Below are 24,706 nucleotides of genomic sequence, written 5' to 3' on the forward strand. Positions count from 1 at the left end.
CTCAATGTTTCTATGATTCATCATTAACAAATTTTGACAGTATTTTTCTATCCTTTATCCAACTGGGTTTTTTTTAATGTTTATTTTTGAGAGAGAAAGAGAGCAGGGGAGGGGCAGAGAGGGAGGGAGATACAGAATCTGAAACAGGCTCCAGGCTCTGAGCTGTCAGCACAGAGCCCGACGCAGGACTCAAACCCACAAACCATGAGATCATGACCTGAGCCGAAGTTGGACGCTCAACCAACCGAGCCACCCAGGCGCCCCCACAACTGTATTATTTTGAAATGCTGATCATTTCTGGTGTTAGAAGAAAAAAAAATGACTCTCTGGTTTCTGCCATTGATAAAAAATGTCAGATCGATAAGTTTGAACACCTGCTGCTTGCTCGCTTTAGTCTAGGTATCGTAGGAGTACAGAAAAGAAACAGAAAGCTCTTTGTTGGCAGTGGGTGGGAGGTATTTGGATCATTTATTGCAGAGTGATGTTGGGTGATGTTGAACAGAGGTTTCAAAACAAGCGCACTGAGAATATAGGGTTTGTATTTACTAAGCAATGTAGTACAATAAAGAGCTTCAAAAAATAAGTAGAGATCCCCACTTAAGTTTAGAATTGATTTTCTAATCTTACCTCCTGTTCATTCTGTAGGACACTGGAGTGACTAACAGGGATCTAATTAGTCGAAGAATAAAAGAATATAACAGTCTGATGAGGTGAGAATCCCACCATGCCTACAAGTTATTTTGGATGTAAAATACATAATTGTTAAGAAATGTTCGTTTCTTTCAGCAGCAAAGCAGAACAGTTGCCAAAAACACCTCGCCAGAGTCTCAGCATCCGGCAGACTCTGCTTGGTGCTAAATCAGAGCCAAAGACTCAAAGTCCACACTCTCCCAAGGAAGAGTCAGAAAGGAAACTTCTCAGTAAAGGTACTGATGTTAGCATTTCTGGAGAAATTTGACAAATACAATGGTTTAAGATTGGGATTTTAAAGGTATTTCATGTTTCTCTGTACCATTTCTGCTGACCTCAGCCCAGTGTGAGCTAGCTCAAAGGTCACCTTGGACCTGGTCTAGGCTAATGGGCCCTTTCCCTTAAGATGAGTCTTTGTCTTGTAGTAGATGAAGTGAAGGAAAATATAACACATACATCTACGTAAAAGACACTGCAAATGTGATTAATGCAGAGAACACAGGCACTGTCATTGTCAGATAAAACCATCATGTTTCCTTTTGCTAAAATCTCACTATCAAGAAGTCACATTGATCCTAATTTCCTGACTGTTTTAAAGAAAACTGCAGGTTGTAAAAGGGTGGAGAAGCGTAACAGATTCTGATTAAATTACATAGAAGGTTAGAAGGAGTGCTATGTTAGGAAGAGAAGAGAATATAATATTTTTGATAAATATAGGAGATATTATTTATAAGACAGGACTCTGATTTATAGAAATATTGATAAAGGACATGATTTAACCGTGCTTGTTTTCATTTTTTTCTTATGTCTTTTTCTTGCATAACAAAAGATGATACCAGTCCCCCAAAAGACAAAGGCACGTGGAGAAAAGGCATTCCAAGTATTATGAGAAAGACGTTTGAAAAAAAGCCTACTGCTACAGGAACGTTCGGTGTCAGACTAGACGACTGCCCACCCGCACACACCAATCGGGTATGAGATCCCAGCCACCTGGATTTCCTACAGTCACTAGTTCAATTATAGTCATTGTAGGACCTGAGTACACAGCCAGTCAGATAACAGAGAGTGTATGTCAGTCTGCCCAGCATGTTCCTCCTCCTAGCAGACCCAGCTTCCCTGAGCATTGCTGACCTGTCAGGGTGTGCTGAGTAATTTTATCTATAAACGCATTTTTTTCTAACATATTCACTCTGATATCAAATCATGATTCGTCCATTAGGAATGTATCTGAAATGTATCTGAAATGGTAAGAGTTCATTTTCAAATCCTGTGTGTTTCTGCTTTTAGCATCTTAAAAGAAGGATGAGAACAAGAACCTGATTAAGAAAGTAATAATAAATGTAAATGTGCGTGTGTGTGTGTGTGTGTGTGTGCGCACGCGCGTGTGTGTATACAGCGTCCATGTTAGGATTTGTGTCATGACTTGACTGATGTTGTTCTCTCCCCCTCTTCTTTTTTTGACCTTGTTCCCCTTTATCCACCTGAGTCATGCCCACATTCTCATTACTGCAGACTTTCCTCGTTTCCTCTTCAGACCTTCATCTCCCTGGGGACCCTCCTCTCTCTGTCTTGACCTAGTTGTTCTCCTCCCACTGTCCCAAATCTCTCTTGCTGCTTTGATCTATTCCTGGTTCTGCCATGTCTGCATTCTTCATTTTCTCTCTATCAAACAACAGTGATTGATGTTTTTCCTCTTGGATGGAAAGGGCCTTTTAGCTACGATATACATCTACTAACAAATATGAACATTTGTGCTTTATTAAATAAAATATTTATTTCTTGTTTTGCAGTATATTCCATTAATAGTTGACATATGTTGCAAATTAGTTGAAGAAAGAGGTCTTGAATATACAGGTATTTACAGAGTTCCTGGAAATAATGCAGCCATCTCAAGTATGCAGGAGGAGCTCAACAAGGGAATGGCGGATATTGATATACAAGACGATGTAAGTGTGTTTATATCTGTTTGAATACCTGATCTGTGTTTTTTTTTCCCCTTTGGTAGCACTGACAACAAAAATGCCACATTTCTATTTTTGCACCCCTAGAAATGGCGAGATTTGAATGTGATAAGCAGTCTACTAAAATCATTCTTCAGAAAACTCCCTGAGCCTCTCTTCACGAATGGTGAGTGAACTCCCACACAAAAGATACCAGTTGAAATAGTTTAAAATGACATTGTTGGAAAGCCAGAGAATATTAAATTGAACCTGGAGAAAATATTTTGTTAAAGGAAGCAGGAGATTTTATTTACTTGTTACTTCTGTGTAAACCATAATTATGGCTATTTTCTTTAAAATTATAGCTATTTTTTGTCATTCAGATTGGTTTTTCCTCCTGATAAATTTCAGTGAAAAAGTTTATAAAATTATGTAGGTTCAATAAAACATATCTTATCCCGTTCATGCATGTTTACTTGTCAGATTAAAAATGTGTTATTGTCCTCTGTCAAAATTTTCAGACATACTACGGTACAATTAGTAGAAAAACATTTTTTCAGTCGAGCCAAATATTTGACTTATTAAGACACTGTTCTCAATGTTGTGGTTGGGGGGAGAAAAGAATGGACAGACTACAAATAGAAGACAGTACCCTCAGAGAACTCACATTTTAGGGAATTTTATTTGATGATAAATCTTAGAGGATCGTTAAAAACAGTAGCAGGTTTGGAGACTTACATTTCAAAGGCTATTTTGGGGTCATTCCTACATTTTAAATGTGTGTGTGGTGTTTTGAAGTTGAACCTCAGAGGCAATCCAGATTATAACCCACCTAAGCAATTTAAGATAAATTTCTTTTTATTGTTCTTATTGTTGTCAGATAAATATGCCGACTTCATTGAGGCCAACCGTAAAGAAGATCCTCTAGACCGTCTGAAAACATTAAAAAGACTAGTAGGTATTATTTTCTATTTTTGGAGGTACAACTGAAATTCAGCCTTTAAATCCACCATGAAACTAATATGTTTCAGATCCACGACTTGCCCGAACATCATTACGAAACTCTTAAGTTCCTTTCTGCTCATCTGAAGACAGTGGCAGAAAATTCAGAAAAAAATAAGGTGAGTAAAGTACATATGGAAGAGGTATACTTTCAGTGGCTTTAGTTGAATAGATAAGTTTCATTGCTTCACGTCTATCAAAAACGGGGTTACAATTCAGCAAAGGCTCTGAAATCCTGTTGGCCGGTGAGCCCCCGTAAAGATCACCCTTAAAAGGAAGAGATCCCAAAATATCAGTTGTCACCATTTGAAAAACACATTTCTTTTCACATTTATCCAGCAAGAAAAATTTTAAATAAGTCAAAACCTTCTTTTATTTTTCAGCTGTGTATCAGTATTTTGGATAGGCACCATTTGTGACACTTTTGCGTGCTACAGTGATCCAGATGTACCAAGTGGTGTATACAGCAAAACTGACCTGTTCTTGGTTTGTTTTGTGTTAAGCAGATAAGACCTTCCTGTTTGCTTGTTTAAACAACACCATCGCATTCCCTTTATCAAACACACCAAGATTAGTTACCCTTCGAAATGATCTGATACTCAGTTTGTGTTCAGTTTTTCCTGATTGGTTTCAAGAAATGTCTTTGTACACCTGTTTGTTTAAATCATTATCTGAAGTTCCACACATTGTGTTTGGTTGATACCGTTGTAGTCTTCATTCATCATTTTTATCCGTCACTGGTGATTGTTGCCTAAACCCATTATATCATTAGAGGTTGCAAAATGATGGTTTTCTGAAGCTCAGCATTACTGACAAATATTTAAACGAAGTCATTTTGGCTTCTGGAGAAGAAAAACACAGAATACCACAAGCTCAGGACACTGCTGTCCCCCTTTTCTAAGAGTTATGCCTGCTTAAGGTAGAGAAAAGCATCGATTCAGTCAGTTTAGTGTCTGTGGTGTTCTGGAAGACAGTTGCTCACAGCTGTAGTAAGGCTGGAGTGTGAGAACAGTGTCAAGCCCTTTCCCTGAAGATTGAGCAGTTTACAAGCAGTGTTATAATATCCTTCAGGCTCTCAATTTCCTCAGTAGTGATAGGGCTATAAAAGGAAAAAGGAAAAAACAAGAGAGAGATTGTACTGTTTCCAGAAGTTCATCCAGTAGAATCCAAAGAGTTCTCGATACAATTATAGCTGAAGTATTTTCTAATTATTTCAGCATTCCCCAAAGTGCATTACATCATTGATCAGTTCATCACTTTTGCTGGTATTAGAAGCACTGGAAAAGTAGCGGTTGATGGTCTAATCAGTGTAGAAAGCACTGAATTAAACAACACTTAACAGGTTTCTTTACTGTAGATTTTTTTTAGTGGTTTTAATATGTTAACTAACACTGTGACTCTTGAAGAAGTGGCTAAGGCATTTCATTTCCCTGACTTATTTGATGACACTTCTGGAACATCTTTCAAAAAATACAGAATTTGGGGGCACCTGGGTGGCGCAGTCTGTTAAGCGTCCGACTTCAGCCAGGTCACGATCTCGCAGTCCGTGAGTTCGAGCCCCGCGTCAGGCTCTGGGCTGATGGCTCGGAGCCTGGAGCCTGTTTCCGATTCTGTGTCTCCCTCTCTCTCTGCCCCTCCCCCGTTCATGCTCTGTCTCTCTCTGTCCCAAAAATAAATAAAAAACGTTGAAAAAAAAATTAAAAAAAAAAATACAGAATTTGCCTTAAATAATGAATGACTAAATAAACTGCGAACTACCTGTGTTATTAGTCTTATGGAGGAGCCAGCTACAAGTATATACCCGCATAATAAATACGACTGTATACCAGAAATAATAATGTGCATTACCATTAGTCTACAAATGTAAATGAGTCTAGCAAAAATTTTGCATGAGACCTTTGAGATGGACTTTATTTTGTGAGCCACTTTCACCAGTACAGATGGAGGAATAAGAGGACAACATCTCCCGGAGGGAAAATAAGAAACAGGCCTGTGAGCCCAGTTCAAGTCAGCCTTTCCTGTTGTCAGATTTTCTTTCCACCAAGTCAGCTTTCTATGAAAATACTGACTTTGATCGCAATTTCTACTTATATCTCTGCAGTGAGCACAGTGTAATAATGCATGTATTACGGTAGTTAACATATTTGATGCATAAAAATTACTTCAGAACAGGAAGTCTGTGCGTTTTCCACTTTGCACCATACCTAAAATGTGTGTATGCACGCGTGTGGGCATGCGCCTGGCTCTCCCAAAATAGTATAGCAGTGGGGCCCCCTGAACCAGTTTGACTCTTTGAGTACTGCAGTGATTTTTTTTTAGCCTCCTGGTATGTTTTCAGGGTTGGTTAAAGCTATTTGACATTTTAATCAAATCCTAAATTCAAAATATGACACCAGACACTATAAGATATAACAAAGGGAAACAAAGGATCTATACATTAGGTAACTATGTGATTAAACAAGGAATACAAAATATCGTGGAAATGAATGTTCAAACATAAAAGCATGTCCTGTCGAGGCATTCAGATTGGCACAAGGATAAGCGGACAGCTTTGTTTTCATTGAAGTAAAATTGGTCAGAAAAGAGTATTTCTGGACTTTAGGTTTTTAAATATTTGCATTTTTAATGTACTACAGGGACAAATTTGGAAAACGTTACGTGTCTCTGAGCACCTTTTCCAGTTTTTCATTTTTGAGGGGAGAGGGTTGCCCTCTTCTTTCGTGAATGTTTTTTTCCTTTGATTTTCATATTTTTGTCAGTTAATGTAGCTGTCATAATACTAGTTTTGAACCAGATCAATCGCTTGCAATCAAAGACTTCATTGAAAAAAACGAATGCCAGTTAAGCATAGTACGTGTCATTAAAGCAGGAAAAAGAAGTTAGGTGTAGATTAGCTTATAGAAAGCCTAACTAGGAAGCATTTTTTTTTTTTTTTACACACAATCAACCAACCATTCTTCTTTGAATTCTTTTTCATCAAAAGAACCTTTCAGAAATAAAATGCCAAACACGCAATGGGAATTTAAGCCTACTTTCTTAAGAGACATTCTGATATCTTTCAATAACATCCTTTGTTCCAGATGGAACCCAGAAACCTAGCAATAGTGTTTGGCCCAACTCTTGTGAGAACATCTGAAGATAACATGACCCACATGGTCACTCACATGCCAGACCAGTACAAGATCGTAGAAACGCTTATCCAGCACGTAAGTTCAGGCTTCGTCTCCTCAAGAAAATCCTTTTGTTGTAAGCAGCTGATGTTTGGTAGGACAGAATTTGATTATAATTTTTTTTTTTTTTTTTTTACTGAGAAAATTACCTTTTTCTTTTCCTATATTATTCTCCAAAATATAGATCTATGTAGGGGCTTATTTCATTTCTCTTTTCACCTTTTTTATTTTAACTTTCAGCATGACTGGTTTTTCACAGAAGAAGGTGCTGAAGAGCCTCTTGTAAGTATTGTCCGTCAGCATTTGTACTGACTTGTTCTCATTTGGGACACCAGATCCCGATGCCACACAACAGTGTCACCTTCCTGCTTTGTATGCTATTGTCTGCTTTGCACCCCGGAAGCAGGTCTATAGCTCCTCAGTTTCTGGTCTAATGAAAATACAAGTATGATGCTTATTTTGTAGTTAATCAACTATGTGTAAACGGTGTAAAAAGTTAAGCACATGTGCTCCACTCAGTAATGTGTCTTTTGCTAAATGTTGTTTGACTTTTAAAGTATCTTTGAAGAGATGATGAAGAGATGTTTGTTTATTAACCATAGACAACAGTGCAGGAGGAAAACACAGTAGAGTCCCAGCCAGTGCCAAACATAGATCATTTACTCACCAACATTGGAAGGACAGGAGTCTCCCCTGGAGATGTATCAGGTAACTTTTGCCTGGGCAGTGTTGATCTCTAGGTTAAAAGCTAAATTCTTAATAACATGAAAGAACAAATCAATCACAAGTAACAATTCACTGTGATTTTTTTTTCCTTTTCCTCTTCTTCTTCTTCTACTTTATTTTTCTTTCCTTTCTACTAATAAAAAAACGTAATCTTCCTTTTCTGATTGATCTTAATTATCTTCCAGTGACTATAATGCCATTGGCAGTGCATGGAATTGTAATGCTTGTCCGAATGGAAATAGGAGGGAAATGAGCATGCAAACCACTGTTTTGTTCTTTTTTTTTTAATTCACAGTTTCCATGTAATAGTCATCACAAGGTAAAACAGATATATGCTACTGAATATGTGGTTGCTGTGATGGCAGAAAGTATGATCTGGACTGTATATAAGTAGTTCTTATTCTTGAGCTAGACATTCTGTTTGAAAGCAGCCAGCGAAATATGTTGAACTGCTAAGTGGGCACCATTTTCATAAATGCAGTATATTATTTGTCACTAGAGATGTCACAGTAAAAAAGTCAATCTATTTGACCTTTTCTTCTGTTTTTCTCTTGCCGCCCTAAAGTCTGGTTAAGTAGTGGTTTTCCTAGGCTCTTTTGCTGACAATTTTCGCCTGCCAAACTGTTGCACTAAATCTAGCATGTTGTTTCACACGCTGTTCTCCCTTTGTCTCTAGTTCTTGTTTGAGTCCTAAAGGGTTTTTTCAGCACTTACTGACACAGGCAAATCTATACTGATGTTGAACAGGCGAAGTGGGAGGAGTCTATCACACGGTAATGTCGCTAGTGGATTCTGTGGTGGCCCTGATGGACAGCTGGAGCTGTAGGAAGAAGGAGGATTGCTGTCCACACTGTAGCTGCCTTGTCTGCAGAAACCCCCGATTCTTGTAAATGCAAACCTGGTTGATCTGTGGTGTAAATTTTCTCTTCAAGATTATTGTAAACAGATCAATACTACTCTCTTAAAAGTTTTTCTGCTGTTTCTTGTTATTTCTGAAGCAGACCGTGAGGAGAAATAGCATGGTATGGTCCACCAGTTCTTAAAGTCATAAAGCATTTAGCCATGTGTTCAAAGGGGCGTGGCATGGGGCTCAGCTCATTAATTTTGAAAATCAATTTCCCTCAAGTTGAAAGACAAAAATTGCACAATTGGTACTCTCCTGAATAGCGCTAGCCCCTTCCTACCCTCTTTCTAATTGTATAATCTGAGTTTTTGCCAGACAGTGAAAATTATGGTCTCCATTTTTCCATTTCCATAATAGCATTTGTGATAGATAATTACAAAACTGGTAGCAATTTGACCAAACTAGTCAAAAGGATCCCTGACTGCACAGATGTGACCCTGGGGTCTAAAGCACAAAGATCAGCATTATTTACAAACCAAAGTGACCTGGAAGCAGGGTTACCTAATGCATCCGTATGCATGCAGTACATGCTTACAAAATTGAAGTCTGACGGTCTGACAAAAATCAACATAAGCACACCGAGTATGAGTGTCTCAATTCGCAGCGAGGCCAGCTGACAGTCTTGAAAGTTCTACATTGTGTATCAGTTTCAGATACAGGATGTGGTACATAGTACAATTCTTACAAAGGTCTTCCAGCTTCTTTATTGCTAGATTTACTCGTTAGAAATTCGATTGAACACTAGCGCTTCTGTTCTTGTCTAGTCCAGGGCTCCTTTGCCATTCCTATCATCGAGCTGACTCTGCCTTCAATTCACAGCATCCTTTCATGGCGGTGGCTTTCTGTGGTGCAGCTTGCATCTTTGTGAGCTCTGACTATCCACTGTGTTCTCTTGTTCTGTTTGAGTTCTGCTTTCACATTTTGTTCTGTGCCTGTCTTTCCATAAGTTTTGCATTGTCCGTTGAAAGCAGTACACATTGGCTGATACTGACCGTGTTTTATTTAACTTCTCACAGATTCAGCTACTAGTGACTCAACAAAATCTAAGGTAAATTGTTTCGTACAGTTTTGGGGAGGAGTTGCCTTGTGGCTGATTTTTGGTCGGGGTGGGGGGGGGGGCGGGGAGGGGGCGGGGAGAGTTGCCTTGTGGCTGATTATTGTGATGAGTATACAAATGCATCCCTTTCTGCGTTTCCGGACACAGACCGACAAAGTCTTTTAAAGGGAAGAATGGATTCTTAGAATATGGTAGAATACTGGATTTTGAGTTGGAATGTTGGGTTTCTCTCAGCATAGTTTAGCCTAAACCAGAGGAGTAGACACTTTTTCATTTTTAAACATGACAATTTTCTAACACACACAAAAGCAGAGAGGATAGTATAACGAGTCCCCATGCAACCATTATCCATTCTCAACAATTAACACGTGGCTGGCCATCTTGTTTCATGTGCATTTCACCCACTTCCCTCCTCCTGGACTACTCTGAAGCAAGTTCAAGCATCGTATTTCATCTGTAAATATTTCAGTAGTAATATAGGTTTTGTGACTATTACACATTCTTCTGAATGATACATATTTCATAAGAAAATATATATTCTCGGCTCCTTTCAGCAAACTCAGTATTTTTGCATAATTTGTATGCCATTGACAACACTGCCAAACTATACAACATTTTGAGTAGTTTTGGGAAGTTTTTTATTAGTTCACTTTGTCCAAACTTTGCTCTGCTGAGACAGTAGCAACTAGAATTGTCAAGAAACTTCCTAAAACATTGTTCTATTCAGAAATGAGACGAGAGATTTATATATCGTGTTTAAATTCCATAACGGGGCTGTGTATGATTAAATTTTAATTCTTGCCAGAAATTTTACAAAATATTCCAGTCACATCACACCATTTGCTATAACTTATGTTGTGATTTTTACTGGCTTTTGGCCCCAGCTTTTTATTTTGAAAAATTTTAAACCTAGAGAAAAGTTACCAGAAAAATAGCGCCCACACCTTTTGCCTTAGATTCATCATTTGGTAAATCTTGATATACATGTGGGGGTCGATCATTTGAGAGTTACATATAGACACGATAACACTTTATCCCTAAATGCTTCAGCATCCATCCCCAAACAACAGGGCATTGTCCTGTAAAATTACAGGGTAATCGTAATACCCAGGTACTTAGCATGAGTACACAGCATTACTATTTCTAATGTAGAGTTTTTATACAAATTTTCCATGTTGTCCCAATGATGTAAATTGTTTTTTATTTCCCTATACAGGATGCAATGAAGGATCACTCCTTGCATTTTATTGTCATGTTTCTTTAGGCTTCTTTGATCTAGGACAGTTTCCTTTTTGTTTGTTTGTTTTGTTCTGGTGGGTTTTTTTTTGCCAGAGGATTTCAGATTTAGATTTGGATGTTATATTTGAGATTTCAGAGTTACTTGAAATCTCTCCTTCCCTCTTACTAGGTGCATATTTCTTAATGTGTTGTTATAACAGCTTTTCCATGTTAACAATGGTGGTAGTTGTATTCTGCCTGTAATACGGTGGATATACAAGTAGTATAATTCTTTGTAGCAATTTTTCAATTGTAAAATAACCACAGCCAAATTATTTGCTCCAACACGTATATGGTCACAGAATCATAGGATTTTAAAGGGGACCCTAGGAAATCTTAATGTAATCTAATTTTGTCTTGGTTAAATAAACGAAATTGAGATGTTGGAAAGTAAATCACTTGCTCAGTGTTCTGTGCGGCAAGCCAGAGGAAGGAAGGTCAGGCTTGATTCAGAGTCCAACCGCAACCATTCTCCACTACAGTCTTCAGCAGAAGGTGTTAAAATGTAGATAACCAATTAGAAGGGTACTGGATAACCGGGCGTTCCTTTCCAGCCCATAAAAACAAAGTTCTCTTAATCTGTGATTTTATTGTGGTGAATGCTTTTTCATACAACAGCCTAAATTTTTTTTTTTTTTTACGACTTTGATACGGTAGTTTTAGTTTGTGTCAGATCTTTATGACAATAGAGAAACACACTTTCTGCTTCTATTACTCAGCATACTTCCTGCCTTCCTGCTTGTCTTCCACGGTCTGTGATCAAATGTTTCTTGACCCCCTCGCCCACCACTACCCTTGACTTAGCAGATAGGCATTATGAAGAAACTAATTAAATAGTTGTCGTCAAGACCCTATTGAGCATAGCTAAGGAAACCAGTAGCCTGCACTACAGCTTTAACAATGATGGTGCTTCTATGGTAAGGATTTAAGATCTTTAACTGACCTTACATTATTTGAATTGTCTGGTTTTGTTGTTACCTTGAGATAAATGAGACATTCCCTACCTGATTTGCCCAGGCAAGTCTGAAGACCCAGTCTGGCTGAACTAATGCAAGACCAAAGGGTTCCCTTAATGAGCTTATCTGATACCAGATATGTATCATATGGCGTCTGTAATTAGAACACGGAAGTCAGTCATACAATTTTAGTAACCCATGGCAGAATATTGTATGCAACTCTGTCAAAATATTAACTCTCAAACCTGTGTTCCAGATTAAGGAACCTGAAGTAGGTCCAGCATTGCACAAGCAGGGGCAGTGGGTAGGTGCAGGGAAACTAACAAGAATAGGAGCTCTAGGTAGCTCTAAGCACGAACTGTTTCCCTGTGAAAGACGGATGTATGTGCACTGTGACTTGCCAGATAAATACCACCAGTTACCAAGACATGGAACTGGTCATAAAGAAAGAAAAATGTCTCTTGGGACCAGGTCACACGGAGGCACAAAACCCCACACTCTGTAGTGTGCGTAGAGCTTCCGTAGAGCTAACTCGGTAAGAAACGTTTGGGGGAAGGCCTCTTCAGGCGAGCTCCGTGGCGTCCTTGTGTTGAAAGCCTCGTTTCTCTGATTGCCTCTCAGGGCTCGTGGGGATCTGGAAGAGACCAGTACAGCAGGGAACTGCTCGTGTCCTCCATATTCGCGGCCGCTAGTCGCAAGAGGAAAAAGCCCAAAGAAAAGGCGCAGCCCAGCAGCTCAGAAGACGAACTGGACAGTGTGTTTTTTAAGAAAGAGAGCACAGAACAGTGTCACAATGACCTTAAAGAGGAGTCCAAAAAAGAGAGTGAGGCATTGTGCAGAAAGCAAAGGCTCGTCCTTTCCAAAGAAAACAGCGCCAAGAAGGACAACGGTGCCCCAAAAGATGAAAAGACGCCCCCGCGGCAGGAGAGCGCGCCGTCGGAAGAACCCTCACCTCCGCACAGCTCGAGGCACAGCAAGTCTCCGACGCTGAGCGGCCGCTTCCCCTTGCTGAGAGACAGCTCCAGATCCCCGGCCGCGCACAAGTCGTCCCCCCACTTGGAAGAGCCGGGGTCCGACTCTGGCCCTCTGCCCAGCACTTCCTCGCAGGCTTCTCCGGCCAGGCCTCCCACCAAGACGTCCACCAGCCCGGAAAGCAAACGCGGCGAGGTTCTGGCCACCGTAGGCACCGCCACCTCCGACTGTTCCGCCGCGCCACCCACCGCGTACCCGGCCAGCCTGGACTGCAGCCGGCTGAGCCCCGACGTGCGCTCCGTGGCCGAGAGCAAGGGGGACGAGGCGGACGACGAGCGCAGCGAGCTCATCAGCGAGGGGCGGCCGGTCGAGACGGACAGCGAGAGTGACTTCCCCGTGTTCCCCGCGGCCCTGGCCCCTGACAGGCTCTTCCGGGGAAAGCTGCAGGAGGCCGGGAAGGCGAGCCGGAGGAACTCGGAAGGCAGCGAGGTCAGTTGCACGGAGGGAAGTCTGACACCGAGCCTGGACAGCCGAAGGCAGCTCTTCAGCTCCCACAAGCTGATCGAGTGCGACACCCTGTCCAGGAAGAAATCGGCGCGGTTCAAGTCCGACAGCGGCAGCCTCGGGGATGCCAAGAGCGACCGAGAAGCCCCTGCCATAACCCGGGTGTTTGACGTCATGAAGAAAGGAAAGTCGACGGGCAGTTTACTGACACCGACCCGAAATGAATCCGAAAAACAGGAGCCCACTTGGAAGACCAAGATAGCAGATCGGTTAAAACTGAGACCCCGGGCGCCGGCCGACGACATGTTCGGAGTAGGAACCCAAAAAGCGAGCGCCGAGGCGGCCAAGAGGAAAAACATCAAACGGCGGCACACGCTAGGAGGGCACAGAGATGCCGCCGAGATCAGTGTTTTGAATTTTTGGAAGGCGCACGAGCAGGGTGCGGAGAGGGAATCCGAACTTTCAGCTGTGAATCGGTTAAAGCCCAAGTGCTCAGCCCAGGACCTCTCCATCTCAGACTGGCTGGCCAGGGAGCGCCTGCGCACCAGCGCCTCCGACCTCAGCAGAGGGGAGACCGGGGGCCCCCAGCCCGAGAGCTCGCACGCCTTGGAAGGAGCCACGGCCCACGCACCTTTGTCCTCCCAGGCCAACGCGGGCGGCTCTCCCGGTACCTTGGCTTCAACCAACAGGCCCCTTCTTTCCAGCCCACCCCAGTCACCTGACCAAATAAATGGAGAAAGCTTCCAGAACATGAGCCAACACGCTAGTTCTGCAGCATTATAATGCCCAGCCTCCTCGACTGTCTGAAACCCCGGGCGATAAAGCACAGTTGCATCCCTGTCTTTAAACTGGGGTATGTCCTCCATAGCAAATAAAAAAAAGCTACTGTTACACGTTCCAGTAACTCTGTAAATATTTTCTTGTACCAGAATTGTTATTATGCAGCCTTCATTTGGGCTGGTTTCATCATTTTGCACTGTGGAATAGCTTTACAGTGCATTACTACAGCCAGAAGAACATATATATATATATATATATATATATATATATATATATATATATAGGATAGTTGTATACAAATGAGCAAGGTATTTGTTGCAACTTACTACATAGTGTATACCCAAGATTACTGAAGAAAATAGCTGGCATTATTAGTATGCAGCAAATTTGTTCTTTTGGTTTCATCACTAACAAAAGTGCCTCATCATAAAAATCCATTTGGTTATTAGGGTGCCATATTGTTAAAATTAGATAACTTACATTGAATAAATGAACGCATTTTATTGGTAACAAAGTTCATTACATTTACCAGTTTTAACACAGGTGGATACGGAACTTCCATTCTTTAGTCATTCCAGGTGGATCTCTGAGTTTTATATTCAAACTTTTAATACAGTTTTTGAGTTTTGTGTGACTTGAATTTTTAATCTTTCTGTAAAATACGTAACTTAAATGAACATATTATATGTGTATCTTTTCTTCAGATACCAGATTTGATATAAATGTTGTAACATAGGTGTGTAGATAGTGACCTGGACGGAACTGGCTTCTTTATCGAGAAGAATATAATTCTGCATGAGGACTTAATGAATCCAAACCTGTGTCATGCCTGTGTGCATACCCAATTAAACACTGGAAATAAAAATTGTTTTGGTGAACTTTGCATGGCTTGAAACTTATTCTAATATATTTTTAAATGTCTTCCATTTATAACTGCCTTAATTGGTCCTGACTTTAAGAAAATCACTGCTCTCTTTATATAGTCCATCTCTCTGCTGTGTTGGACAGGGATCTCTCATAAATGTTTACATTGGCCTAACCTCCCTTCTGCACACAGATAATATTTAGCTTTTCTAGCTAAAGTAACATGTTGTGTTTACCTTTTGTTGGAGATAATGAATGAAAAGGGCTTGTGTTTGGGAATCAGATCAACTCTGTACTTCCTAGATATGTAAACTTGGACAAATTATGTAACTCCTCTGAATTTATCCCCTCAGATAAATAATGATAATAGTATCCATTATAAGGGTTATTAGATTTAAATGCCATACTGTTCCAGATATAGTGCCTGCCACTCACAACTTGCAAAATATGTCAAATGTATTCTAAGAAATAATGGGTACTTAAAGTCTCAGAATGGTAAGACTGGAAGGGCCTTAAAAATCACCAAATCGAGTTGTTTTCAACCCTGCCAGACCCCATATTCTCATTCTGTAAAGAATATTTTTAAATTTCTCCTTTACTATTCTGAAGAGAAATTCACAGATACTATAAACTACCTGTATAACAAATCTATGTATGTAATATATATCTTATTCCATATATTATGGAATGTCTATAATTTTCTTATAGAAAGGAAAGAAAATGATTTATAATAAAGTAATAAACAATTCAATATGAGAAGCAGTCAGATATTTGCACCAATATAGAGTCACTAACAGTGCAATAACTTTATGTACCGTGAGTAGTTTTGCTACTGGTGACATGATACTCTTAAACGATGATAAAATTCTGTACAAAATATAAGTACGCTCTTTCCTACTGTACACAGTAGGCATATTACTGGAAAAGCCAGTGTATTCTTAAAATCATCAAAAGTACTTTTTATATGTAAAAACAAGAAGCTGGTTCAAGGCTCAAATAATGATTTTCTATTCATTTCGGTTCTTATATTTATTATCTTCACTTTTCTTTGGATCTTGAGATGTTTGCTAGATCATTGATTTTCAGCCACTTTTTGTTTTTTGATATTTGCTGTTTAAAAGGCTATTTGTTTTATTTTCATTTGTTTCAAAACATTTTCTAATTTCTGTTGTGATTTTTTATTGTGATTTCTATTGTGAGTTATTTAGATGTATATTGCTTAATTTCTAAACATTTGGAGGCTTTCTAGTTTGTCTTGTAAAAAAATTATTTCTAGTATAATTCACATGATCATTAAACATATTCTGATAGTTTCAAGCTGTTTGAAATTAATGGAGATTTCCATTACATAAACCAGCATGTGGCAGATTTCTATAAATGTTCCACGTCCACTTGAAAAGAATATAACCGGGGGCGCCTGTGTGGTTCAGTCAGGTAAGCCTCTGACTTCGGCTCAGGTCATGATCTCGTGGTTCATGAGTTCAAGCCCCACATCGGGCTCTGTGCTGACCACTCAGAGCCTGTAGCCTGCTTCAGATTCTTTCTCTCTCTCTGTTCCTGCCCTGCTCACGCTCTGTCTGTCTCTCTTTCTCAAAAATGAATAAACATTTAAAAAAAATTTTTTTAAGAAATAAAACAATATAACTGGTGCTTTATTATGTTAACTGGGTCAGGTTTCTTAATTTTAGTTTTTCAGATCTTTTATATCCTTACTGATATCTTACCTAGCTCGTATCATTTCCTGAGAGGTGATGAAGTCTTATGTTTACAAATTTTTTTGGTCTCTTATTTCTGTCCATTTTTTCCTTACACATTTTGAAGCTAGTTTATGCTAAGTGGACATAGATTTAGAATTATTTTATCTTCATGGCGAATTGGCCACTTTATTGTTATGGAATGCCCTTCATTCTGTCTACCAAAGCTGTTTGTGTTAAAGTTTAATTTTATATGATACTGGTGTGACTGTCTCAGTTACTTTTGGCTAGTGTTTGCATAGTAATCTTTCTCATCCTTTTACTTTCAACCCTTGTGTGTTTATATTCGGTTTTTATCTCTTGTAGCAGCATATTATTCTTTTTTAAACGTAGTCTGATAATCTTTGTCTTTTAACCGAAGTACGTAATTCAGTTACATTTAATGAAATTACTGATGTATTTGGATTCATATGTGCTGTCTTATTTGTTTTCTACTTGTCTCACAAGTTTTATGTACCTTTTTCTCTTATTTCTTGCCTCTTCGGAATTACTCAAATGTTATTATTATACCCTTTTCCCCTTCTATTAGCATGTTATTTATTCTTTTACTATTCTTTTAGAGACATCTTTCATCTAATAGGACCTAATTTAAATGAAACATTTACTACTTTGACATCTGCTTATTATAGTTGATCATATATATATATATATATATATATATATATATATATATCCATACCTTGTAAGACATTATTTTTGTTTTATATACTTGAATATTCATCTGCATTTACCAACAATTACCATTTCTACTGCTCTTTATTCTTTCCTTATTTTTGTGTTTTATCTGCAGTCTTTCTCTTCCTAAAGAACTCTAATTATAGGGTCGCCTGGGTGGCTCAGTTGGCTAGGCTCAGGCATCTAACTTTGGCTCAGGTCATGATCTCATGGTTCATGGGTTCAAGCCCCACGTCGCGCTCTGTGCTAACAGCTGGGATCCTGTGTCTTCCTCTCTCTTTGCCCCTTCTCCCCCCACTCTCAAAAATAAACTTAAAAAATCTTAGAAACAGTGAATTCTCTAAAAACACCCAGATAGCCAGGGATCTCCTGTTAAGTAGTATGATTTTATGTGCATAGTTCAGTGATTTACAGTTATTCAAATTGTCCCCAGCCTAAGTTATTCTCGTCTCATTTCAATAAAAATGTAATGGTTAGAGGGGTGACTGGGTGGCTCAGTCGTTTCAGCGTCCGACTTCAGCTCAGGTCACGATCTCGCGGTCCGTGAGTTCGAGCCCCGCGTCGGGCTCTGGGCTGATGGCTCAGAGCCTGGAGCCTGCTTCCGATTCTGTGTCTCCCTCTCTCTCTCCCCCTCCCCCGTTCATGCTCTGTCTCTCTCTGTCTCAAAAATAAATAAACATTAAAAAAAAAATTAAAAAAAAATGTAATGGTTAGACTAGCTTATCCTGCAGGTCTTGTGTCTAAGTTTTGTTTTGTGTCTACCTTTTAATGAAAAGGTTTTAAGAAATTTTGGGATCTCATTTTAAAAGTGGTTTTATACTGCTTCTTTAGTGAAAGAAGGGACCCAGCATTTGTTTGGGGGTTCCTTTATTCAGATTTATAAAGTGCACGCTGAAATGCAATTTCTGCTCTCTGAAGGAGCTGACAGGTGGAAATATGTAATTACGTGGAGGTGTCAAAGATTCCTACTTCTCGGTTCTTAAATTGAAATCATATTCTTTTTTTTTTTTTTCTCAGAAGTTTATTTATTTTGGGAGAGAGAGCATGAGTGAAGGAAGGGCAGAGAGAGAGGTAGAGAGAGAGAATCCCAGGCAGTCTTCGCACGTCAGCACAGCGCAGAACCCGACACAGGGCTTGAATTCACAAACTGAGATCAGACCTGAGCCGAAATCAAGAGTTGGGACACTTAACCGACTGAGCCACTCAGGAACCCCTTGAGATCATATTCTCTAAGCCTTACTTCACATCCACCTGGAACGCTGCATTGAACGCTCAAAGCCCTGGACTATAGTCATGACCTGCTGCTGACCAGCTGTGTGACTTTTGGCAGAAAGTTACTTCTCTGGGCCTCAGTTTTCCCATCTGTAAAAACAGGTTGGAACAGATGATCCTAAAGTAGCTTCAGGCCCACCATTTGATTCTTCTGTAGACTATAATGCATTCTAGCATCTTCTAGCGTCTTCCACATATGGCAACATTGCTTTATCTTTTCTTAAGAAAAAGTAGAGAAAAATACTGAAAACACAGAGAAGAAGAATATGACACTCGGTTTATATTGCCCAGGATGAACAAATATTATTAACATTTTTGTAATATTGGCATCAGCTCTTTTTTAACAGGATAAATATTTCTGTTTTTACTCCACTTTGTTACCCTTCCCATTCCTATTCCCTTCCCTCCTCCCAACACAGACATCATGAGTATATCGCTCCAGTCACATTTTACTTTTATTATGTATATAACCACAATTATAACGTGTAATATTTTTAATTTACATAAATCATAGCATAGTATCTATCTAACTTGCTGTTGTCACTTCATATGTCTTCGAGATCTGCCTTTATTGAACCATGTAGCTCTATTCTATTTTCCCATTTTTCTTGGGGTGGGCGTGGTGTTCGAAGGGGTGTCTTTGTACTTGCCTCTGTGCACACACATACAGAGTGTCTTAAAAGCTTCTGGGTCGATACTGTGCACCTTTTCGACTTGACTAGGTTTTGTCAAAATAATCTCCAAAGTGGTGTCCACTTAGACACCATCAGCCGTGTATGAGTTTTCTCATTTCTTCACATCCTCTTGGATGCTAGATATTTTGGGGTTCTTAATGTTTTGTCTGGAAAGTTGATGCATGTGAGGTAACATCTGACTGTTGTGCATAGTCAAGACAGTGTTTTCTGTTGCTGGCTTTTTCTCAGAGATCTTTATATAAGCTGGATACTAATCCTTTACCTGTTGTGTAGATTTCAAATATCATCTTTCAGTTTGTAGTTTTTAAGGTATTTAACTGTATATTTTAAATTTGTCTTTTTAAATCAGTTACTAGCTTTTACATGTACTTGTTGAGTCCCATTTAAGAAATACTTCTTTGGGAGCCTGGGTGGCTCCGTCGGTTAAGAGTCTGACTCTTGATCTCAGCTCAGGTCTTGATCAGGGTTGTGAGTTCAAGCCCCACATTGGGCTCCACACTGGGCATGAAGCAGAAAGGAAAGGAAAAGGGAAAGGGAAAGGGAAAGGGAAAGGGAAAGGGAAAGGGAAAGGGAAAGGAAGGGGGGGAGGGGAGGGGAGGGGAGAGGAAAGAAGGGGAGGGAAGGAGTGTTTTTCACTGTTAGGTGTTTAGGTGTCTGGGACTTTTTTTATAAATGATGTGAGGTAGTATGACAACACTTTTTTTCTCCTATGGTAGTTATTGTGGATGTTTTTACTACACAACTACAGATCTAGGAATATTAATAATAATAATAATAATAATAATAATAATGTTATTCTTCGTCTTCGTCTCCGTCTCCATCTCTGTCTCCTTCTCCTTATTCTTTTTTCTTCTTCTTCTCCCTCCTCCCTCCTTCCTCTTCCTTTCTTCTTTTTTAGTATAGTTGACAATGTTACATTAGTTTCAGACACATAATATTACATTGGATCCAGGAATTCTTAAACAGGACAACCAAGTGTCCCTCCTTGCCACTTCACTGTTGGAAGGTGGAGAAATTCTACCCCAGCAGCGAGGATGCTTTAGCAGACTGTTTTGTGCCAACAGAGAACAGCAGGCGCTGGTTGTAACACAGGCAGGTCAGCTGGCTGCTCAAAAGGAAGTAGGGCTGTACTGCGGGGGCGAGGGGACACCTGCCACCCGGCCTCATGGCATCCCTGCAGTGCAAACTAAAGTGAGAGCTGGAGCAGTGATGAAATACACAAACAGGAGAAAGCTTAGTTCTCTCCAGCCAAGGAGAGGATTGAGACTTTATATGTCCCAACCTTCCAATCGTAAAGCAGCTACAAAAGGAAACTATTGGGAAACGCAGATAGAGACTTATCAATTGTCCACTTGACTGTGGGGTTTCTTACTTTTTAAAAAAAAAAAATTGTCTTAAGTTTATTTCTGAGAGAGAGAGAGAGCGAGCAGGGGAGGGGCAGAGAGAGCGGTAGAGAGAGAATCCCAGCAGTACACTGTCAGCACGGAGCCGGATGTGGGGCTCCAACTCAGAAACCGTGAGATTATGACCTGAGCCAAAACCAAGAGTCGGCTGCTTAACTGACTGAGCCACCCAGGTGCCCCGACTATGGGGTTTCTACAGATGCTTTCTTCCGGACATAGAAAAAATAAAAAGGCCGTGAAACCTTTACTTTTGAGAATAGGATAAAGATGATGGTTATGAGAACCTACCAGCAGAATTGAGCAAAACACCAGGGTGCTCACACGCCATATGCTGAAATTCACATAGATTAGTAGTCAGTGTTAGATTGCAAGATATGGATACATTTTTCCAGTAGGCAGAATTACTATTCTCCCAGTTCTCGACGGCGCTACGTAAATACAGATGTGTGGGTCACCTTACAATGATGTTCATAGTTTCCTGGTGGGTTTTTAAATACATATATTGAAGTCAGTCTTGATTTTCTACAGAATTACTCTCACAACAAGTATTTAAAGATCTTTATCATGTCTCCCAAATCTTATCTTTTTCCATTTTAAGCATCCTAACTGCTGAACATGGAAGAGTGGTTGAAAGTTAAAAGGAGGTGGATATTATCTCCATATGAGGAAGAGAATTCTAACCAGGTCCCACTGTTTAGTGAATTGAGTTGACCTTTGGAAGTAGAAAGCTGACATCAGTGTGCATTTGCTCTGCTAGATTGCTCTCGATTGTGGCTCATTCAGTTCTGGTTGTTGGACTGACAGAAAGTAGATTTTGCAAAAAAAAATTTTTTTTAACTATTTTATTTATTTATTGACTTATTTATTTATTTTAGTTTTTGAGAGAGAGAGGGTGCAAGTAGCAAGGGGCAGAGAGGGGGAGAGACCGGCAGGGAGAGAGAGAATCCCACCTGATAGTGCGGAGCCCGAAACAGGGGCTCGAGCTCACCTGACAAGAAGCTAGTGCTCACCTGACACAGGACTCGAACTCGTGAACTGTGAGATCATGACCTGAACGGAAGTTGGATGCGTAACCCACTGAGCCACCCAGGTGCCCTGGAAATGAAGTTTTGTGTAGACTCTCACAAAAGCTGTATCCTCCTTACTGAATGTTATTTATGGAGAATCCAGGATCTCCCCTCCCCCCCCACCCCTTTCTGTTTAGATACTACCTAAGCATCTTGGGAAGCATACCTTAGTGGCCGTTACCAAGAATGTTTGTTCATTTGAAGAAATAAGCAAATTCTAATGTCCCTAAAAAAATCACATCTACTACTGCCTTTAGTCTATTAGGGTGTTTTCCATCCACAGGAAGTAATTTAACCTGACACAAAGACATCTGATTCCAATTTGATTTTTTTTTTTAAGTTTATTTATTTTGAGAGGGAGGGAGAGTGGGAGAGAGCAGGGGAGGGACAGAGAGAGAGGGAGAGAAAATATCAAGCAGGCTCCATGCCATCATCACAGAGCCCAACACGGGCCTCAAACTCATGAACCATGAAATCATGGCCTGAGCGGAAATCAAGAGTCAGACCCCTAACCGACTGAGCCACCCAGGCGCCCCCAGTTCGAATTCTTACCAGCCGACGCTGGCTTTCAGCTAGGGGTTCAGCTGCACATGTTGACCAGTGCACACGTGGCCTCTCCAAGCGGCTTGGGCTTCACACAGCATGGAGGCTGGGTGCCCAGAGGGAGCGTCCCAACAACAAGCTGCTCTAAGGGCATAGACTAGAAGCCACAAGGCTACTTGGAACCTAGCCTGGGAGAGCCAGAACATCACTTCTGCATTCCACTGGTCAAGCAAGGCACCAAGCCCAGACCAGATTCAAAGGGAGGCAGATCAGACTCTACCTCTCAAGGCAAAGGACGGTGCAGGATCTGTGGCTTTCTTTAACAAGGTGTACACTTCTCTGTGTTAGTTCTTTTATCTCTGGCTTAGGGCGTTGCCTCTTAGTATCAGTATTTGTATTTTCAAGCGCCCTCAAAAGGTATTTTCTCTAAGCAGCAGGATGGACAGCCACAGTTTCCAGAATGCTCTTCCCAGGCCTTTCCTCTTCCCACTTACACTTTTTTTTTTTTTTTTTTTTAATTTTTAATGTTTACTTTTGAGAGAGAGGAAGACACAGACTCCAAAGCAGACTCCAGGCTCCGAGCTGTCAGCACAGAGCCGGGACACGCGGCTCGAACTCACAAACCCTGAGGTCATGACTTGAGCTGAAGTCGGACACTTCACTGAGCCACCCAGGTGTTCCAACACTTTGAACACCATAAGCCCCGTCGGCTCTGTTTTAGTGCCGCAGGCCCCTGCCTCAAAAACTGAAAGCCGCCAACGTGCCCCTTCGGCAGCTGCCCTCGGTGTTCCCATCCCCTGGCAGGTGCGCGGCCGGGCGGCGGGGCTGTTTGCCCGCTGGGTCGCGCGGGGTGAGCTAGGTCAGGCCGCGCTGGCTCACGACTAGCAAGGTCTGTTCCTCTCCCGTGTTCGGCGGCTGTGGACCAGCGGCAGCTCCGTTCCGCGTCTCCCCCACGCTGGGCTGGGCGTTGCCAGCCACCGCATCCACGGACAAGAGAACGTGGCAAACGGTGCCCGGCTGCACAGCCCCTGCCTCTCGCCGGTCACCGCTAGAAGCGCTCGCTCCGGGGCTCTGCGGGGCAGCGGCGTCCCGGCTCCTCCCCGGAGGGCATTGAACGAGAGTGGGGAGGGGGGGTGGCACGCTTCTCCGCCCTCGTCTTCCTTAGCTCCTCCACCCCCACCGCCCTGTGAGAGCCGGAGTTTTCGGAAAGGGGAGTGCGGTCTTGAGCTTAACGTCCTTTCAGTAGAAATAACCGCAGTCTTCATTTCTTACCATTGCTGTAGCCAATCAGTGGCTTAGGACTGCACGCATTTACTCTCCCCCGCTTCTGGAAGTCAGAGGTTCAAAACCACCTTCGCTGGTTGGAAATCACGGTGAGGCTGTGCCCCCTGAAGGCTCGAGGGGAGAGGCTGCCTTTGTCCCTTTCTAGCGTCTGGAGCTGTTGTCCCGGCACCTGGGGGCGGGTGGCTCCTCCCTCCACCTTCCAAGCTGGTGGCATAGTACCTTGCTTCGGTTCCCATACTACTTTCTTCTGTAGCCCCTCGCTCCCTCTCTCTTATAAAAACCCTTGTGGTTACATTGAAGAGCTGCCAAAAATCCAGGATACTCTCCTACACTTGGGTAACGTAATAACATTGGCAAAAGTCTCTTCTGCCCTATAAGGTGATGTTCACAGGTTCTAGGACCTGTGTGTCTCTGGAGGCCATTATCCAGCCTACCACAAGGGTGGTCTACCAGAAGGTTTGAAATGACTGTATTCTAACGACATAACTTTTTTTTTTTTTTTTTAAGTATACGCTAACCCTAAATGTACTCAACATAAGGAGGCAGGGGCCAAGAGCTAGGCTCATGCTTATTCTCTCCATTATGCTTAAGAACCTAAATCTCTGTCAGCTACTACAATATGGCAGCAAGGATTGCAATCCTTGAGGGGAGAACTCAACGGGCAGCATCGGAATGCCGCTCAGGGCGCCTTCAGCTCGGCGCTTTCCAACCCCCCCACCCCCCCCACCCCCCCCCGCATCTCTTGGCCCGTGAGATCATCGTTGCAGCCTTTCCCAACCAGAAGTTCTCATCCGAAACACACCACACAGAAAATGGTTTGAGCAGCGATTCTCTCAAGAGTGGATGGTACATGCCCAGTACCATTCTAGGTTCGGAGAAAAGAAGTCAGTTCCTCACACACAACACGTGTCTTAGGTTCGGCGCATGTGTATATTTAAGTAGAAACGTTGCACAGCACACGTCACCAAGGCTAAAGGGGTCACACTACTGCTAAAGGGTCAGTATAAGGTAGAAGTTAGTGCCTGGGATTCCGAGGGCTGCTGAGTGATTTGGTATCCCACCTCTGCCGCTTACAAATAATAGCATCTACCAAGGATGACATGAGCTAACGTCAAGGCCTAGAAAGCGCCCGATACATCGAAAGTGCCATCTTGTAGTTATCTGCAAGAT

General features: G+C 41.4%; 1 protein-coding gene across 1 annotated transcript in view; it reads left to right on the top strand.

Annotated features, from left to right (window-relative positions):
- The window catches only part of ARHGAP21 (Rho GTPase activating protein 21), a 133,180-nt gene extending 118,323 nt beyond the window's left edge, over positions 1 to 14,857 (top strand). The window contains 13 exon segments of the mRNA XM_058681681.1: positions 646 to 710; positions 790 to 926; positions 1,520 to 1,662; positions 2,481 to 2,636; positions 2,739 to 2,817; positions 3,511 to 3,584; positions 3,662 to 3,751; positions 6,713 to 6,838; positions 7,043 to 7,084; positions 7,405 to 7,510; positions 9,449 to 9,480; positions 12,345 to 13,976; positions 13,978 to 14,857. Of these exon segments, the coding sequence (XP_058537664.1) occupies positions 646 to 710; positions 790 to 926; positions 1,520 to 1,662; positions 2,481 to 2,636; positions 2,739 to 2,817; positions 3,511 to 3,584; positions 3,662 to 3,751; positions 6,713 to 6,838; positions 7,043 to 7,084; positions 7,405 to 7,510; positions 9,449 to 9,480; positions 12,345 to 13,976; positions 13,978 to 14,046 (2,751 nt within the window). The 3' untranslated portion in view covers positions 14,047 to 14,857.
- The last annotated feature ends 9,849 nt before the right edge of the window (positions 14,858 to 24,706 follow it).

The sequence above is a fragment of the Neofelis nebulosa genome, chromosome 8, assembly GCF_028018385.1.
Source record: "Neofelis nebulosa isolate mNeoNeb1 chromosome 8, mNeoNeb1.pri, whole genome shotgun sequence".
In the NCBI taxonomy this organism is placed as follows: domain Eukaryota; kingdom Metazoa; phylum Chordata; class Mammalia; order Carnivora; family Felidae; genus Neofelis; species Neofelis nebulosa.